Source organism: Aythya fuligula, chromosome Z, assembly GCF_009819795.1.
Source record: "Aythya fuligula isolate bAytFul2 chromosome Z, bAytFul2.pri, whole genome shotgun sequence".
NCBI lineage: Eukaryota > Metazoa > Chordata > Aves > Anseriformes > Anatidae > Aythya > Aythya fuligula.
The window spans coordinates 29,451,456-29,471,909 of record NC_045593.1 but is presented as its reverse complement, the minus strand read 5'-3'; the positions used below and the strand labels follow the sequence as shown (position 1 = coordinate 29,471,909).

The window sequence follows — 20,454 nt, the reverse complement described above, 5'->3', positions numbered from 1 at the left end:
TATATTACAGTTATAGTTTAACCACCCTCTTTTGAAAGTGTACTTCAGTGTTTTAAGTGGAAAGAGAAACAGTTGCAACTAGAACCTCAGGGTTCATGTTTAAAACTCTGCAAATTGTGCATTCATTGATCCAGTTAAGCATTTAAATTTCTCAGTAATGAAAACAAATAGTAACTTAGAAATTTGTTTATGTAAAAAGACTGTCTATGTTATTGCAGATTGTTGTGCACTTAAGTGGTTAGGATTTTCAAGCACTGAATCAGTTGGCCTAGTATTGTTATTATGGAAATCATTGAGTACACAAGGATGCTGTTAAAATACTTTGAATTGCCCTTTCCAGATGTGTTTTAGTGCAGCAGTTTTCCCTCAGATCAGCTTTTCTCTTGGAAATATTTGTGACAAATACAGAAATCACACATTTCAAACAAAAGATACATTACTGAGTCTACTAAGACACTTCATGCCTGACTATGTAGAAATTACAACAGTCGTACAAGACAAAAGCTATTCAACAATTAATCTTTTATACATTGACATAAATATTTTTCTTCATCCTGTAACATCCTGAGCATGTTTGGTTTAACTTTTTCTATTTAGGTGTAGTATGTACTTTACCTGGCTTTTATATCTTTAAGAATCATTCTTTTTTTCTTTTTTTTTTTTTTCTTTTTTTTTTTTTTTTAAATGCTGTCTGAATTTCTTTACAATATTAACATAAAACAAGTATGAAAGAATTTTCACTTTGAGCATTATGGCCTTTTGACATTTATTTCTTTGTATCATCTTTAATTTTTTCCTGATCATACTGTAATAGGCACTGTTCACAATAGTATTCTCTCATTATGTTGTCATGGAAACAGATGCATCTCGAGTACTTCCAGAGTTTGGAGAAGTTGAAATATCTTCTCTACCAGATGGTACTACCTTTGAGGACATCAAATCACTGCAGAGTCTTTATCGAGAGCACTGTGAGGTATCTCCTATATATATATTCTTGAATGGGGCTTTGGTCAAGTGGGACATGTCCCTGCCCATGGCAGGGTTGTTGGAACTAGATGATCTTTAAGGACCCTTCCAACCCTAACCACTATATGATTCTGTATGATTCTATGATTGTTTGGAAGGTCCCCTTCACACGGAATAATATATAAATGAAATTTTCTGGAGAATGAAAAGTAGTTGTATTTGATTTCAAAATTTTAGAGAAACTAAACTTCACACTGTACATGAAGATCTTTGCCTTAGTAGGAAAACGTAAAAAAAAAAAAAAAGTTATTTATTTACATTTAAAAACAACACTTTTTTCACATTAAAGAAACATTGAGAAGTTTAAAACACATTTCATATTGAATAAAAATATGTATTTTAAAATTATTTCAAATGTGTTTTCAAACCTATCTGAATGAATAAAATAGCAGGTTTCCTTTATGTTTGCGTGAACAATCTTTTGGGCTTGAATTCCTGTGATGCGTTTATGTAGGCTGCATTCATTTCTGGAGGCTTCCTTGCATGTGCACTTGGTCTTACTGTCAGTGCACAACAGCTTATACTACTGGATAATACATGGATATCAAAGGTATTAAAACATTTATTACTTCAGAAATGTAAAGTTTGCACATGCTCCACTACGTTTTGAAGGAAAAAAAGCCATACCTTTAGTTGAAGTTGGGATTAGTGAGAAGCTGGGTAGAAGACAAACAGTATTTGCATTTTATTTTCTCAGGCAATACTGGATGTGGTAGTAAATCTTCAGTTCAGCCTGATAGAAAAATTGTGGCAAACTTTCTGGCGCTATTCTCCCTCTACTCCACCTGATGGCACTACCATTAATGAACCAAGGTCAGAAGATATTTTGTCTTTGTTTACTGCTTAATGGAAGTGTAAAATAATAATAATAATATAAAACGTTATTGGCTTTACCTTCAGAGTAGTAATCTTCCTTCATATACTGTTTTTTCAAATTAAATGTACGTTTTCTTTCACTTTCATTAAAGCTGTTTTTATGGCAGATTGCAGATCTGAAATACTTTTGTTTTCCATTTTTAATTCTGGTTAGCCAACTACAGTAAAGGTGTGTTTTCACAGTATCTTTTCCAGTTCTTTTAAGACAAAACGATCATTCATACCTCTGCATAATTTATGGGCTAGAGCAGTCCTATGAAAGCATTTTTCTAATCTAGTTTCATGTGACACAAGGTCTAAAGTTCTGTTCACTGTAGTTGAGCCATCTATAACTTTATTAAATAATAATTTTAACACCAGTTGTTGTTTTTTATCTTCTGCAAATGCATTTTCATTTATTCATTTGCTGCATTTGTTCACTCCAGCAATTTGAGTGAAATAGAAAGTCGACTTCCAAAAGCAAAGCTGATTACTCTGTGCAAAAATGAGTCTATTCTGAAATGGATGTGTAACTGTGATCATGTGATGTACCAGGCTTTGGTGGAGATTCTCATTCCTGACGTCCTTAGACCTATTCCTAGTAAGTTGAAAACAAAATATTTCATAAGGATTTTTGTGCGTGTATATATGTAGTGGTGGTTGTCCTGTGGCTTGCGGGGAAGTTTTAGAAATGATTTTCTGGGTTAGAGAACTACTGCGTATCATTTATCCCTAATTCTATTGGTTAGGAGACTGGATGCATGCCTTTATATTTTAAAAGTAACTAAGGATCTTAGAACAGTTGGAAGATCTAGTTCTCAAGATCAAGGTTCCCATGAAAGGTGCTTAGACACACTGTGACCCTGAGACAATGTGAACTGTCCATCAGTCTTTCCACTAAATTCAGTAGCTTTTAGTTTAAGCATTACAAATTAATGTCTGAAGAAAATGTATGTGAGCTTTGTGATTTCATTTTTGGACATTTAGTCTTTTGCTCCTTATCAGTCGCTGCTGAAATCAACTTTAATGGCTGTTAAGGCAATGAAGAATTAGCTCTGAATTTTTTAGTCCAATTTATTATTCTGACCCAGTATTTTTTCTCTCTTATATCCTGCAAGAAAGAGTCAGTAACAGTCTGACCATTTAACCATTATAAGGAGTGCATCTTTCTGTTGAAAGCTAATTTTACTAGAATCCATCATTGCTCCGGCAATGTATTTTTATGGCTATTTTTGGTAGAAAAAAAGAGAAGTTAACTCATTTATAAAACCTTTATTATTATCTCATGTGTATTGTGTTAAATATTAAAACAAAATCATGTTAGTAATACAGTATAATCCTTTTAAGTCCTAAGTGTTATATCCTTTCCATGAAACAACCAAGTCACTTTACAAAATTGGATTAATATGTTTTTAAAAACTAGGACCTCAAGTAGCTTTGCAGATAATAAAGTTATTTTTTTCATGCTGTAAACACCCAGTGACAAGCAGTTCATCAGAAGATGTGCACGTACTGCATGAGAAGTTTTATAGACTTTATGCATGTCAGTAAAACTAAACAAGATTTCAGTAAATTAAGTATGATACAAAAGAATTTGAATCATCAGTAACTCACATGGTAAAAAGAGCATTTCTAAAAGACAAGCATTCATTTCTTAGTCTACCAGGAAGTATTCAGCCATATAAACAGAATCCAGTGAATCTATACTTGGACAGTTTCTTCTCACATGTAACTAAAATCATTTGAAAGAAAATGTAGTTTTCTATTTATTTTACTTGTCTTTTTTTTTTTTTTTTTTTTTTTTAAGCTGCATTCATTCTCTATTAGCCTTTAGAAAGATGTAGTTTTTATTTTTGTCTCCTTTTCAGCTGTTTGAGTAAATGCAGTGATGTCAACAAGCTAGTGGTAGGTAATAGAAAATTAGTTTTTTAGTACTCAGGAGATAGGGTTTTCTTTTTTTCCAGGTGCAGTTCCTTACATTAAAATGTTTGAAAAAACAAAAGTTATCTTTTGAGTACTGCTGATCATTCAAGAGCTTCAATATCTCTCAAAATCTCTGTCACCCACTCAGCAGTTCTGTGGATGCTGTAGTGAAGGAAAAAAATACACACAGATTTCACACCTGTTTGAATAATCTAACCTTCTATCACTAAAACACACTTTCATGTTTTGCTTATTGATGATATCCTTAAATACTGCATGTTGGATTTTGTTCTTTAAAACTGAAGTGAATGGCACCATGATAGTATTTCTGGCTATACTGAGCTTGTTTGAGGAAACTGCAGTATTTGAATAATAGGATTTTTTCCAGTCTTTCTTCTAGAAGAGGTACTTAGATGAAATGGAAAGCTGAATGTTTGTTATGGATATTTTCAGTGGACAAGAAACAAATGCTGTGATTATTGATGTTCTTGTATAAGAATGCCCAAAACAATACTGCTTGGTCATCAACTTCTTGAAAGATTAGATGTGGAAGTCAGAACTGATTATTAAACCAAAACTAAAATCGTTATTGCATAATCTATATCTGAATGAGGCATTTTGAACCTAGATTGGATTTGTCTTTTGAAAGTAAAAGCAGCAGATCTGCATATTGGCTATATAAGTGCTGAGGATGCAAACCATTTCAAAACAGGTACATTTATTTCTTTTCATTCCGTTTTTATTCTTTAATGTACAGGTGCCTTGACCCAAGCCATTCGCAATTTTGCAAAAAGCCTTGAAGGTTGGCTTTCAAATGCCATGAACAATATTCCACAGAGGATGATACAAACCAAGGTAGACAAAATTATTGCAGCGTTATTCTTGCAATGGCAAACCCAGTGGGCAGTATTATCTAAAAGAAATAGCATTTTAACTTTAATGCTAAATTTCACATTCAGCACTGTGTCAAATGGGAGAATAAACAACTTAAGTTTTATAAAAGAATTAAAGGGAAGGAATTCCTTAAATTCCTTAAAAGGAATTTGATGTTACATTAACATAATTCACATTTCAGGGATCATTAATATGGAATATTAAAATTAAAGTAAATAATTAAAGAATTGATCTGCAGATAGAGAGTACAATATTTAAAAAGAAACGGATTTTTTCATAGGTTGCCGCTGTAAGTGCCTTTGCCCAGACTCTGCGAAGATACACATCTCTTAATCACCTGGCTCAAGCAGCTCGTGCTGTTCTTCAAAATACTTCTCAAATCAACCAGATGCTCAATGATCTTAATCGTGTTGATTTTGCCAATGTTCAGGTAAATTTTAGCTTTAAATAACAGGCTATGAAAAAACAATGTCTTATTTCCTCCAAGATTTTGAACTTTCATGTTAGTTGTCGTTGTTCTATTAAGAAAGTGAAGTGATAATGTTTTGCTCATTCATATATGCACTGATTTATTTCAAATATGCCAGGTCACACTTTAGGAAAGCGGAACTGAGAGAGCTGGGCCTGTTCAGCTTGGAGAAGAGAAGATGGAGAGGGGATCTTCCCAATGTGTACAAATATTTGAAGGCAGGTTGTAAAGAGGATGGGGCCGGACTTTTTTTAGTGGTGCCCAGTGACAGGACAAGAGATAAAAGGCACAAACTGAAACACAAGGAAGTTCCAGCTTAATATAGAGGGGCACTTCTTTACCGTAAGGGCGACAGAGCACTGGAACAGGTTGCCCAGGGAGGTTGTGGAGTTTCCTTCTTTGGAGATACTCAAAACCTGCCTGGATGCCATCCTGCACAATGTGCTGTAGGTGATCCTGCTTTGCAGGGGGGTTAGACAAGATGAGCCCCAAAGGTCCCTTGCTACCTCAACCATTCTGTGATTCTGTGAAAGTGAAAACTTAAAAGCATTGTCTGTTTACATTTACTGTCTTCAAGTGCTTGTATTCTTCCAAATTCTTTGCAAATGTGTCACACGTACATTCTTAGAATGGGTATCATGAATGATGTCTTAGTAATAGCTTAAATGATACTTCACGATTACATCAAAGATAGTAGAGCAGTGTTTGAATGTCTCTAAAAGTAATTAAATGCACAGCATTGTTTTTAGCAGAGACTGTTTCATTAATTCAAAGACAATTCCATTAGTATGCTTCATCTAAGTGTCTGTGCTGAAGTGCACAAGATCTCCAGAGCAGCTGATTAGATTAGTACTGGTTTCCAGTTAGCTATAAAGTGTAAGTTCATAATTTCATTGCACCTTCAGAAAAGGTTTCCCAAATATTTCTGCTCCTGTGAGGAAAAGGTTGTTTGTTTGTTTGTTTGTTTTCCTTTTGCCCAGCAAAGTGAAATATTCCAGGTTACTAGTAGTCCTATGTTTGAATTTTTTCTTTGTGAATAGATATTATTACGTACTCTTAATAAAAAACAGTTTACTAGCAACATTTCTATTATTTTTGGTTTTGACATACGCTTTTTAATGAATAATGTTTAACATATGTACTTACACTATACAACAATATATAAATATAAACTATAAATGGTAGTATTAGAATAGTTCAGTTGGAAGAGACCTAAAAAGAGCATTCTGTCAAAATAACAATAGAATATCATAGAATAAGAGAGTTCAGTAGAGTTCAGTAGAAAGGTACCTACAAAGATCATCCAGTCCAGCTGCATGACCACTTCAGGGCTAACCAAAAGTTAAAGCGTATTCCCAGGGGCATTGTCCAAATGCCTCTCAAGCACTGACAGGACGGAGCTCTGAGGACTAGGTAGCCCAAGATCCATCATTAATATTCAAAACTGAGGCAAAAGAGGCATTACATTCCTCTGCCTTTTCCTTATCATAACTTGTTTGGTGACCATCTGCATCAAGAGTCAGTCCAATATTCTCCTTAGATCTCCTTTTGTTGTTGATGAACTTAAAATGCCTTTTGTGTTGTCCAACATCACACTGACTTAACTTCAGCTCAAGTCGAGCTTCAGCTTATCTTGTTTTCTCTCTGCAGATGTGAATTGCAGCTCGTAAATCTCTGTGAAGCCTGACTGTTTCCAGAGATCATACCGTTTTCTGCCCTACTTCCAGGAGAGTTCCCTGTTCAGCCAAGCTAGTCTTCCCCACTTGCTTGACTTGTGACACAATGGGGCCTTTAAAAGGTGGTTCTTAAAAAGTAACCAGCTCTTGTGGATCCCTAAATGCATGCCCAAGATCCTATATATGGGTCCCATGTATGCACGCCTGCTGGGTTGTGAACTCAGTGGTATTTCAGAGACGTGGTGGGTTGGTTACTGGCATGTTAGGATGGAAGGATGGAGGCTCTTTAGGAAGGACAGGCAGGGAAGGTGAGAAGAGGGCATTGCCCTCTATGTCAATGAGCAGTCGGAGTGCATGGAGCTCTGCCTGGGGATGGATGAGGAGCTGACAGAGAGCTTACGGGTCAGGATTACAGGGAGAGCAGGGGCAGGGGACATTATAGTGGGAGTGTTTTATAGGCCACCTGATCAGGAAGACCAAGCAGATGAGGCCCTCTATAGACAGAAATAAGCAGCCTCACATTCACAAACCTTGGTTCTCAGTGGGGATTTTAACTGCTCCAATATCTGTTGGAGGGACAGCAACAGATATTGGAGCAGTTAGTAGGCAGTCGTTCCTGGAATCCATTGATGACAGCTTCCTTCTTCAAATGTTAGAGGAGCCAACAAGGAGAGGTGCAGTGCTGGATCTTATTCTCACCAAGGATGATCTGGTGGGGAATGTAAAACTCAAGGGCTGCCTTGGCTCCAGTAATCCATGAAATGGTGCAGTTTTAAATTCAGAGGGCAGCAAGGAGGAAGCACGGCAAGCTTGTTATCATAGACTTTGATAGAGCAGACTTTGCCCACTTTGGTGTTTTGCTTGTTAGAGTACCATGGGACAGAGCCCTGGAGGGAAGAGGAGCCCATGAAAGCTGGTTAATATTCAAGGATCACCTCCTCCAAACTTAGGAGCGATGCATCCCAACAAAGAGGAAGTCAGGCAGAAACACCAGGAGGCCTGGATGGATGAACAAGGAGTTCCAGACCAAACTTTAATAGAAAAAGAATGCCTGGAGAGAGTGGACGCAAATACAGATAGTCTGAGAGGGATACAGAAATACTGTCCAAGCAGCCAGGTATCAGGTTAGGAAAGCCAAAGCTCTTTTAGAAATAATTAAAACAGGGACATCAAGGGCAACAAGAAGGAGTTTCATATATACCTCAGAGATAAAAGGAAGGTGAGGAAAACTGTGGGCCCTTTCCTGAAGGAAATGGGAAACCTGGTCACTCAGAATATGGAGAAGGCTGAGGTATTTGATGACTTTTTTGCTTGAGGCTTCATTCACAAGAACTCCAGACACAAAGCCCAGGTCACAGAAGGGAAAGGCAGAGACTGGAAGAATGATCAATCACCCAGTGTAGGAGAAAATCAGGTTTGCGACCATTTAAAGAAACTCCAGATGCACAAGACCATGGGACCTGTAGGATACATCTGTGGGTCTTAAGGGAACTGGCAGATGTAGTTGCTAAGCCACTTTCCATCTTATTTAAGAATTCATGGCAATCCAGTGAAGTTCCCACTGACTAGAAGAGGGGAAACATAACCTCCATTTTTAAAATGGGAAAAAAAAAAAAAGAAGACCTGGAAAACTACAGGCCAGTCAGCCTTACCTTTGTGCCTGGCAAGATCATGGAGCAGATGCTCCTGGGAACTGTGCTAAGGCACATGGAAAATAAGGAGGTGATTGTTGACAGCCAACATGGCTTCACTAAGGGCCAGTCATCACTGACAAATCTAGTAGCTTTCTATGATGTGGTTACAAAATTGGTGGATAGGGGAAGAGCAGCTGACATCATCTACCTGAACTTGTGCAAAGCATTTTACACTGTCCTGCATGATATCCTTGTTTTGAAACTGAAGAGACATGGATTTGATGGATGGAACATTGGGTGGGTAAGGAATTGGCAGGATGTCTGCATACAAAGTGTTGCAGCCAACAGCTCAAGATCCAGGTAGAGATCAGTAATGAGTGGTGTTCCTCATGGGTCAGTACTGGGACCAGAACTATTTAACATCTTTATCAGTGACATGGACTTGGAGATTGAGTGCCTTCTCTTGTCAATGACAACAAACTGTGTGGTGCAGTTGACATGCTACAGGGAAGACATGCCATCCAGAGGGACCTTGATGGGCTTAAGAAGTGGGCCTGTGCGATCCTCATGAGGTTCAACAAGGCCAAGAGCAAGGTCCTGCATCTGGGCCAGGGTAATCCCAAGCACAAATTACAGGCTGGGCAGAGAATGAATTGAAAGCAGCCCTTATGAGAAGCACCTGGGGGTGTTGGTTGATGAGAGGCTCGACATGAGCCATGAATACATGCGTTAAGACCAAAATGCCAACTGTTATCCTGGGTTGCATGAAAAGAAACGTGGTCACCATGTGGAGGGAGGTGATTCTCCCCCACTACTCTGTTCTCATGAGACCCCACCTGAAATGCTCTGTTTAGCTCTGGGGCCCCCAGCACAAGAAGAACATGGAAGTATTAGAATGAGTCCAGAGGAGGGCCATGAGGATGATCAGGGTGGTAGGGCACCTCTCCTGTGAAAACACGCTGAGGGAGCCATGGTTGCTCAGCCTAGAGAAAAGAAGGGGAGACCTTATAGTGGCCTTCCAATACATACAGGGGGCCTACAGGAAAGCTGGAGAGGGACACTTTATCGTGGAGTGTAGTGGTAGGACAAAGAGTAATGGCTTTAAACCAAAAGAGACAGATTTAGATTAGATATAAGGAAGAAATTCTTTCCCCTGAGAGTGATGAGGCACTCGCACAGGTTGCTGAGAGAAGCTGTGGATGTCCCATTCCTGGAAGTGTTCAAGGCCAGGCTGGATGGGGCTTTGAGCAACCTGGTCTAGTTGTGTGTCCCTGCCCATGGCAGGGTTGTTGGAACTAGATGATCTTTAAGGTCCCTTCCAACTCAAGCCATTCTATGTTTCTATGATTCGGAACCCTCTAAAGCAGATTTCCAGGAGACACCACTAGCTCCCTAAGTAGCTCATAAAATAAGTAGCTCTAAGTTTGCTTTCTTAAAATCCAGGATGGCAATTCTGCTGACCTTTTTTCTCACTACACCAAAACTTTTGAAGTTCACTGTTCCATGATCATTGCTGCCAATACAGTCACGTATTGTCACACCTCCTACAAGGCAGTGATACCATAACTTGGGAAGGGACCAAAGCTTCCAGTTTGTCCAATTTATTCCTCAGTGTCCATTTCTAAATGAGCATTTCAGATGTGCCTTTGAACCCTCCAGTGCATCCCTTGACTTGAGTCCAGTGATCCTAGTGATCGATCCTATTTTAAAAGCTTTCTCAATCGGTATAGCCAGGTTATGAGCCAAGAATCATTTCCCTCATTGAGACAGTGGATCTTGTCAGGCCCCAGCAAATCTTGTGTCTCAAAGACTCCTCTGTGATTATAAAACCCACAGTTCTGGTTAGGGCACCAGTCTTGGAGCCAGGCACTGATGACCTGGGCTCATCTGTTTCTTTTCATGTCTCTCATTACTGGGAGGATTGAGGAAAACATTGCCTGTGCTCCTGAGTCCTTTTGTGATTTTCCAAGGGCCTTTAAATCTCTTGTGATCGACTTCAGACTTCTTGTTACAGCATCATTGATATCTACATGCAAGAGTTGGTGTGGGTAGTGTACTTGACCAAAAATGCAATATATTAATTATGGTAATAACAGTAACATAGACACAGTCTGTGAATTTTGAGGTGTTAACTTGGCACGATTGCTATAGTTTAAGAGCATGGCTTCAGTGAGTCTCCATTTGTTATGTCTTAGTTTCTGAAGTGTTCTGTTAGCCTCATTTAAACTTGATAACACTGACTAAATTAAATTGTTCATTATTGCCTTCAGGGTACGTTTCTCCATTTGCTTGCAGTTTACTTTATACTTTAGGTAATGTGTAACCTATTGCTGCCTATAGTCAGCAAACAAAGCAATCCTTGTTTATATACAAAGCATTCTTTTATGAGACAATATAACTGAAATTGTCTTTAGGCTTAACTTTGTCATAACTAAAGGAACCTAGCACTTGATTTCTTTTTATTTTTTTTTCAATTTTAAATTATTATTATTTTTATTTTAATGGGAGTTTATTACATGAAACTCCAATTTAACTATTCTTTCTGATTGGCATGCCTGCAGTCCCAGCAAAAACTGGCAATTCCCAAATATTTCAGTAATAAAATTATGAACGAGGAAAGTGAGAGATGTCTTTTTTTGAAGATTAACGCAGAAAACTACAACATACTTGATGTTTGCTTTTACATGTTGTATTTTCCCCACCCACTGTCTTTCAACAAAACTGTGACATATATAAAAATAAAAACTATGAGTTTGTGTCATAAGCATTTTTTGTCCTTTTAATCCACTGAATTGCTTAACCTTTAAGAATGAATTTCATTCTCTGCTTTGGTTTATGTATTGTTAATTCAAGAGTTGCCATTTGCTATAACAGGAGCAGGCTTCCTGGGTGTGCCAGTGTGATGACAACATGGTTCAGAGGCTAGAAACAGATTTCAAAATGACTCTTCAACAGCAAAGCACTCTGGAGCAGTGGGCTGCCTGGCTTGATAATGTAATGATGCAAGCACTGAAACCATATGAAGGAAGACCCAGCTTTCCTAAAGCAGCACGGCAATTTCTGTTAAAGTGGTCTTTCTACAGGTAGTATTTATTAGAAATCTAAAACATTTTAAGTATTCTCTTATTTGCTGAATTGTTGACAGATGTAACATCCTACTGACTCACTAAGTCATGAAAAAATTATTAAAATATATATATATATATTGTTCACATCAAATTCAGGGACACTTGTAACTTGGCAGGAACTTAAGTGATATTCTTTTAAAGTCCATGTGAAAAAGAATGCAGGTAGAATTTTGTTATGAGTTAGAAAGATCGTGTGAAATCTTTAGGTTGAATAACTATACAATTATTAGGTCACTATTTTTAATATTATTCATTGAAACACTGGTATCTATGTTTATTAGGTAAGGAAGACAAAATTTTTTTTTAATGTATGGAGAGCTCATTAAGACAAGCGTTCTGTGTTAGTTGCTTATTGAAACAGTGTGGTGGTTTTACCCAGCTGTGAAGCTGAGCTAAAGCACAACTGCTCTCTCACTCACACACCTCAAAGGGAAATGGGAGAAAATACGATGAAAAGGGCTCAGGGGTTGACATAAGGACAGGGAGATCACTCAGCAAGTATTGTCACAGGCAAAACATACATGTACTCAGTATAAGGAGATCAAGAAAATTTATTGTCTATTACTAACAAGATAGAGCACTGAGAAAAAGAAAAACAAAAAACATCTTCCCCCCATCCACCCTCTCCCACTTCCTCCCCCTGAGCAGCACAGGGGAATGTGGCCTGCGGTCAGCAGCTTTGTCTCTGCCACTCCTTTACAGTCACCATCTGCCCCTGCTCTAGTATAGGTTCCCTCCCATGCCATTCTTCCCAGCCTGATCCTGCATGGGTTTCCCACAGGCAGCAGCTCTCCAAGCACTGCTCCCACATGGCTCCATCTCAAGGGTCCATCCATCCATCCCCCAGGAGCAAACTGCTCCAGCACAGGTCCCCCACAGGTGGGCGGCAGCTCCCCCCAGACCCCTTGGTCCTGCGTGGGCTCCTCTCCACGGGCTGCAGCTCTGGCCCGGGGCCTGCTCCTGCGGGGGCTCTCCATGGGCCGCAGCCTCCTCCAGGCCACATCCACCTGCTCCACTGGGGGCTCCTCCACCCATGGGGGGGCTGCAGCGTGGAGATCTGCTCCATGTGGGACCCATGGGCTGCAGGGGGACAGCCTGCTCTCCACAGGCTCCAGGGGAACTGCTGCTGCCTGCCTAGAGCACCTCCTGCCCTCCTGCTGCACTCACCTGGGGGCTACAAGGCTGCATCTCACTCGTCACTCTCCCAGCTGCTGTTGTACAGCAGTTTTTTTTTTTCCTTTCCTAAATCTGCACCTCCCAGAGGTGCAATCAACATCACTTATTGGCTCAGCTCTGGCCAGCAGTGGGTCCCTTTTGAACTGGCTCTTAACTCACATGGGGCAGCTTCTGGATTCTTCTTACAGAGGCCACCCCTGCAGCCCTCCTGCTACAAAACCCTTGCTGTATAAACTCACTACGAACAGTTAGCAGAATAAACCTAGTAACCTAGTTCTTTGAAAATGACTGTCAGCTAGTTGCTGAGGATATCAATATCATATATATTTTTTTTCATTTTTTTTCTTTCTGTTTTTGAATTTCAAAGTCTTAAAATTCTGACAATTAAAACCTTTGTACTGGGGCGGTGTGCTCAACATACATTATTTAAGTGTTAGCTTGTTTAAAGTGAAACAGTTTTCATACACTTTTGTTTCTTTTTTTGTGTGTGTGTTCTTAACAATTTTATTCCTTCAGGTTAGATTTTACGCATAGTTAAGTATTGGTAGTTACGCATATATGAAAACAAAGAAAATGGAAACCAAAACAATCCAGTTATTTCTTAATATAATGTGGTATCCAACAATACCTTCAGCAAAAGGAGAGAAGCAAATACTTTTTCCTGGACATTTCTTTCTGAAGACACCATAAATCAGACATTTGTGGATGATGTTGCTTTTAGGAATGTTGGTTTTGAGGTGAAATGTGTGTATGGATAACTTAAAATGACTATAACATATAACAGAAATGTATCTTTTTCTATTTTTGAATAGCTCAATGGTGATTCGAGATTTAACCTTGCGCAGTGCTGCTAGCTTTGGCTCTTTTCATCTGATCCGCTTGCTTTATGATGAATACATGTTTTACTTAGTAGAACATCGTGTTGCTCAGGCAACAGGAGAGACACCTATTGCAGTTATGGGAGAGGTAAGAACATGTAAGAGACTATACTGATGGATTTAGTGATGAATTTGAGTATGTATCTTTGCAAATTTTCTAAATATTTATGTGGAGCTGCAGAAAGTTCTGCAGTGTAAGAATAGATTGGGTTATTAGTACATCTACTAATTTGTTGATTTTCAGAGTTCTAAAATCACACTGAATTCTAACATCCAAATCTTTGCTAACAAGCTTACTCCTTTACAAACCTGCACACAGATTCATGTGCCTAAGTTTGGGCACAGTTTGAGAAATGTTTTTCAACATAAAATATTTTTTCAGTTTTTGACAACTGAATGTGTGAAAAATAAAAAGCAAAACCAAACCCTGTTGCTTACATGGATCTGTTTACAAGTATTTACACACATTTTAAATTTCAACACAAATGATAACACAAGTGAGCTGACTACCCCCACTGACCTGAGAAGGGTGTCTCACTTGCAGAAATTTGGTCTGTATGGTACTGTTCACATTCATGTCACCAGTGCCAGCATGCTTAGAGGTCTGTGACACAGCTGATTTTCGTATCTGTGTTTCAAAGATTATAAGCTTTAAAAAACACAAAAGTCTCAGTTGAGAACCAGTGTTTGAGAACCAGTGGCATCTGCAAGGCAAAGTTTATCTCATCCCTCTGTGCTCCAGTACTTCATCTATCTAACCTTTTGAGTGAGATGTTTGATTTTTCAAAATAAATTTATATTAAAAGTGCTGGAAAATTGATATATTTAAAAATATACTCAATGCTTAATGAGATAGCTTTGTTACATTTTTAAATTTGGGAGTCATTGTATAATATTGATTACTGATTACTTCCAAGATATTTTGTGTGTGGATGTAACATCAGGTGTCATTCTTCCTTCAAGATACACAAATAGTATCACTCCATACTATAAACAGATATACTTTCAAGAGAAACTGGAGATTTCTTACTTCATTTGTCAAATAATTTCAAACCACATGGCATAAGGTTTCAGAAAAAATAAATTATAAAATTTCTGCTTAGTGACCCACCAATATTATATTTGCTTAATCTCTGCCTTATATTTGCAAAAAGATACTACAGAACTATATTGTTTACACATCCTTTTCTTCTTAATAGATATCATATATTTGTACATACATTTTTGGTGTAGTGTAGAGTCTTAAAAAAAAGTTATGCAAATTGAAGATGGATATATTACTGGGAAATAAGTAACCTAGAACTTCTGGAGGTGAAACAGGCAAGACAGAAGTTGTGAATTCTCATTAAGTATATGCTTTTTACTGTTTTCCTATGATTGAAATAAAACAAGGAAGTCTAAGACTGTAGTCTGACAAACACTGGTGTTACAGCTAAGAAAAACATTCTCTTTTTCCACCTGTCCCCTTCTCCCATCTTTGGACACAGGTATTGGCAAAAGTACTTTGGAGTGCTGTAGTTAACTGCAGCCAAATAAAAATGACCTCATGTTTAAAGGTTTTTCTCTTAGGTGAGTTTTGTTATACATTTCTGTTGCGTGGTTGTGTGAACACTTAATGAACACAGCCAAAATATCATAATGATAGGTATGATGATGTGAAAGAATGGCTACTGGAGTTTATTCTACTAGCATTCCTTAAATTACTGTCTTACCTTACTGTACTTCTGAAAAAGACTGGTATCATTAATTATTGTTAGAAATTTATTATTTATCTGAATAACATACTCTTTTCATTTGTGATTGATTCATGACATTTTGCTTTGCCAATCTCATTAAAGAGTAGGTTAGAAGATTCAGGGAAAGAAAAAAAAAAGGAAGTTTGTGCGTCTAGCTTGTGAGCAACTTCTTTGAAAAGGTATCTTTTTGATATAAGTGAACAGTTAACAGATTCTAAACCTTTTCTCAGCAGTGGCCTTCATCTACCTTGTAAATCTGCAATGCTGTAACTGCTTTTTTTTGTAACTTCATTTTTATTCTAGCTTCTCTGGGAAATTTTAAAAACAGCTTTTGGATAAAATATTAACAATTCAAAATGGATATATGTATATTTTCTGACCTTATACAACACAGAAGTAATTCAGTTCAGGTGATAAAGGCCATGATGAAGGTATCTTAAAAAAGAATTATATTATCACCCATTTTAATTTAAGAGGGCTTACTTAGTGACAGTTATCTTAGAAAGTATGAGCCCAGGATGGAATCAAAAATGAATCGATGTGTAATGGATGTGGCTACAGTCAATACTATGTGTTCATATGCTAGCCTCAAACCAGTATGGACCTGCTCCTTCACAGGTGCTCTAAGTTTATATTTGCATAAGATGGTGTCTATTTTTTTTTACCGTTTATTTTGCAGTTTGGTGATTTAAATGCTGTGTCCCCTGGAAATATGGATAAAGGTAAGCATTTTAATCTGTCCAGTAATTCTGTATAGAGTCTCTGAGCAAAGTAGCTTCTTGGATTTTAAAAATACATATACATAAATACATATACATACTATGATTTTAAAATGCGTGTATATGTATTGTGGATACATTAATATATGGATACTGCATCATATAATGACTACAATATTTTAGTTATGTTTCCTAATCAGAATTTATTTTAAAGATGTTTACTATTTACACAAGAAACATTCCAATTTTTAACCCAGCATTTAGTTGTTTCTGGTAGGACAGAGAAGGGGAACAGCCATGGGAGGAAAGCCAAGAGTATGCTCATGTATCTTTATTACTGCTAAGTGAAGATGTCAGGATTACATACAGTTGCTAAATAACTTGTCAGTGAAAAAGATAGGAAGAAAAGAGTTTTTTATAAGGTCTTCATGCCATATTTTGACATATATTTTTATACTGACTGGTTGTGTAATTTGATGTCAAGTCATAACCACATTTCACCTCAGTTTCCCTATCTATAAGTAAGAGTAACAACTCTTTTAAAAGTTTATCAAGTTTTATAGATGAGAGGTATTTTGCAATTATGAAGTTAATTAGAGTTTGATTTTGAGGTTGCTAATTGCTCTTTCTTGTTACTATATGAATAGTGTGTAACTGAAGTGATCAGAACTGGGGTAGTCTGTTAATCTATTTTAAATAATCATTAATGTTTTCCATTAAAATTCTAACTCTTCAGTTTATACTCTGTGAGATTGCTAGTCTTCCCTGCATCTTTGTATTTCAAATACTATTTGCAAAACAAAAGTCCTTGTATTACTTTTTTTTTTCCTTTGTGCTACTTTTACGATTGTTTGTTTGTGCAGATGAGGGCAGTGAAGTTGAAAGTGAAATAGATGAAGAGATGGATGAAAATGGAGAGCCACAAGCCAAGAGGGAGAAAACAGAGATAAACCAGGCATTTCAGGTGGGCTGCATGCAGCCTGTGCTTGAGAGTGGAGTACAGCAGAACCTCCTGAACCCAATTCATAACGAGCACATTGTTGCAACTACTCAGACTATCAGACAATGCAGTGCTACTGGAAATACATATACTGCAGTCTAATATGAAACTTTCCCCCCACCATTACATTAGCCCTTTGGGTTTAATATGAAAAAAAATAAAGAGAGAAAAAGTCTGAAGGTTGACTGTTGTCAAATTTTAACTGTGCTGAACATAATTTTATTGGGGTTATTAAATGGAATGGATGTATGTATTTTGCCAGATCTGTTTAAAAAAAAAAAAAAAGAAAGAAAAAAGAAAAAACAACAAAGATTTTTTTGTAAACTGAATCATTTTACATTGGCCACTCAATATGAAGAGTTTTCTTAGAATCAAATGCAAGGAAGATTTTTGCAAAGCTTGATGTTAATGTTTTTGTCCTCTTATAATTAAAGTAACTTAATTTTTTTTCATAGTTTTAAAAATTATGTTAATTTTAATTAAGTCTTTATTATTTCATATAGATGGGTTTTTAATTAGGTGCACTTCTGTAAAATATCAAAAGAAATACTTTATTGTATTTTTACTGGAGGCATACTCATTTGATTGCATATGCATCAAATTTGTCATAAAAGGTGCTTTTCATTAAACAGAACTAGAAGACACTATTTTGATGAAATTGTGATCATTCAGGGGGTATTTTTATGATAATGCTGGAGGATTGGGAAGATCTACTGTTTTCTTTCTGTAAGGAAGAAGTGTTTTCACTGCATTTACAAATGCAGAATGATAGAATTGTAAAAATGTGGTAATGTGTACACTGTAGGCATACCAAATTATCTGATCACCTTGTAAACAATACAAGCTTCCTTTAAAATCGACAGCTCCAGATTTTATTTGTGTGCCAGTTCCTCTGGTTTTGGAGACTACTGATTCTATATTTGGGACCACTGCACAGATGCATTTGGCTGTTGAGTGGTACTGTAGTTGTTAGAAGCTGAAGCTGAAAAACAAGTGACTTTATTATTATTGTTAATTTTTAAGTGTACATGCTACTTAAGCTGAACTGGACATACAGGAAAACATTCCATTTGGATGACTTTCTTCTATTCCAGGTCTTTTCATATTAGTGGTTCAATCTGCTGCTCTTAGAGAAGATGATTTATAGAGTGCAAGGAATGTAGCAACCTGCATCATTTTCCTTTCAAAAATATTTCCTTGTTGTTAAAGGGGAATTAAATTTTTACAAAAAAAAAATTAGATAAGGCAGTGTAACTGGCACACCTCACTTGTACTTATTCCCAATTGTGTAGAATTTGAATAGGTGGCTAGATGGACCATTGCCATTTAAGAATGTACATCAGGGATCATTGTACCTCGGCTATTACATGGTGCCTTAAACAGAACTGAAGCTAAGATTTAGTACTTTTTGTTATTCTTAATTCTTAAAATAATTCAACAAGGTGTGCCTGTCATTTTCAAATTCCCTAAGAAGTAAGGACAGGTTACATAGCCTTCAAAAGAAGAAAATGATTTTTTATTATTAAATGATTTTAATATCCCTCTTAGAATGACAATAAACCTATTTTTTCTCATTTCTAGCTGGATTTCACTTTATTACAAATAAAATTTGCTTGGGAATTTAGAAGGCAAAACTAGCTTTAATACCAACTTCAAATGTCAAAATAGATTGACCATAGTCCCAAGCATGATTATATATTTTTTAGACCCCTGTCTACTTTTAATTTTAAAAAGTAAAAATAAATGAGCAGGTACATAATGCAGTGCATGTTTTCAATATGTATATTTTGTGGGGTATCAGCCTGATTTTACATTTTAATGGTTAAATCTCATAATGACAGTTTATATAGCCCATATTGATTGACATTAAACAATCAGATTTTTCTTCTTAAACATTTCATTATGCGGACACGTGAATTTGCTACACTAAAATAGGGAATTAAATAAGAAACAAAGCCAAAAACTAAAGGAGAGCACAAAAAGATCAACTTTATACAAAAGACTGTGTAAGAAAATTAGGATTTCATTTATTTTGGATTATCTACTGTGTCTGTAAAATGACTTTAAAGTAATATATACCAAATGGGAGAATAACATGAAATGAATAGTGTACTTACAGCAACAGGTTTGTTGCTATAAATTACATATGCTTCAAAGACAGCTACATGTGAACTGAAACGTCCTAACATTGTTGTACAAAATTCAATTTAAATTCCTTTACGGAATGGGGAGGTGAATCCATCCTGCTTATTCTGTGTAGGTATAATTCCTAGTTAATGTCAGTAGAAGGCTTTTGCCTCAGTAAAAAGTGAAAGTGAGGCTTATATTCATTACTTCTAAACTCATAAATGCACTGAATCTCGTTATATATTTTGTTCTCACCTATATCGCTCAGTGTGTCCTGATTTTTCCATGGAAATCGGCACATCTGTACCCTTCACCAAAAATGCTAAAACTAAGCTGTGATAAATATTTACTCCCCTTCATTGTGCATTATAAGATGTTTACAATTAAAATAAAGTGACATAATTAAACTTTTTTTTTCATTTTCAACTTTTTTTAATTCTGTAGTACTTCTTTAATTTTTTGTGTTGACAAACCTATAATGTTTTTCTATTATTGTCTTTTATTGGTTTAATATTGTATTTGTTGTTGCTGAGAAAAGAGAATGATTGTAATAGGTAAATCTAGATCATTAAAACAGGTGGGACCTGAGTATCTTTAATTATTTAGCTCCCCACTCCCATCCAGTTGTTCACTGTTCACAAAGTGCAAAAACAACAACAACAACCAAACAGAAAACCAACCCACAAACAAAAAAATAAAAATTCTGAAAGACGAATACAAAGCTGGAATGCTGCAATGTATTTCATAGCTTCTATAACAATCAGTTAACAAAGCAAATTAGAACTATGCCAGACTTAGAAAACTGAATGGCATCTATATTCCTATTCTTATCAATTGATTATTCTGTAGAGTTTTTAAACACTCTTTTCCCCTACCTTTTTATCATATTTTTAAAAGAACTGAGTTACTGTAAGCTAATTTGTATAGTTATAAGTTTGGGAGTCTTGTGTTTTGTTCTTACATTTACTGAAATTTGAATTGAACGTACTTAGGCAAAATATTTTGCACACTCCTACTATCTTTAATAATTTTAGTAATGATTATATGACAGAGATACGAATACCTCAGTCCAGATCTTATAATGTGTATCGTGTGGTTGCATTGGCATACCAGCTCTGAAGGCTAGTGCTCTGGAGAAGTGTAGCATGTATCTACAGGATAGACATTATTAGATCTGATAACGATTTATGTGTTTTATCTGATCTTGACATAG

General features: G+C 36.6%; 1 protein-coding gene across 2 annotated transcripts in view; it reads left to right on the top strand.

Annotated features, from left to right (window-relative positions):
* The window catches only part of RFX3 (regulatory factor X3), a 59,556-nt gene extending 41,584 nt beyond the window's left edge, over positions 1-17,972 (top strand). For both annotated transcript variants that reach the window (XM_032206137.1, XM_032206138.1), the window contains exons 8-16: positions 861-973; positions 1,724-1,839; positions 2,328-2,482; positions 4,562-4,659; positions 4,979-5,128; positions 11,352-11,560; positions 13,594-13,747; positions 16,075-16,117; positions 16,978-17,972. In XM_032206137.1, coding sequence (XP_032062028.1) covers positions 861-973; positions 1,724-1,839; positions 2,328-2,482; positions 4,562-4,659; positions 4,979-5,128; positions 11,352-11,560; positions 13,594-13,747; positions 16,075-16,117; positions 16,978-17,216 — 1,277 coding nt within the window. In that variant the 3' untranslated portion in view covers positions 17,217-17,972. The remainder of the gene's footprint in view (positions 1-860; positions 974-1,723; positions 1,840-2,327; positions 2,483-4,561; positions 4,660-4,978; positions 5,129-11,351; positions 11,561-13,593; positions 13,748-16,074; positions 16,118-16,977) is intronic.
* The last annotated feature ends 2,482 nt before the right edge of the window (positions 17,973-20,454 follow it).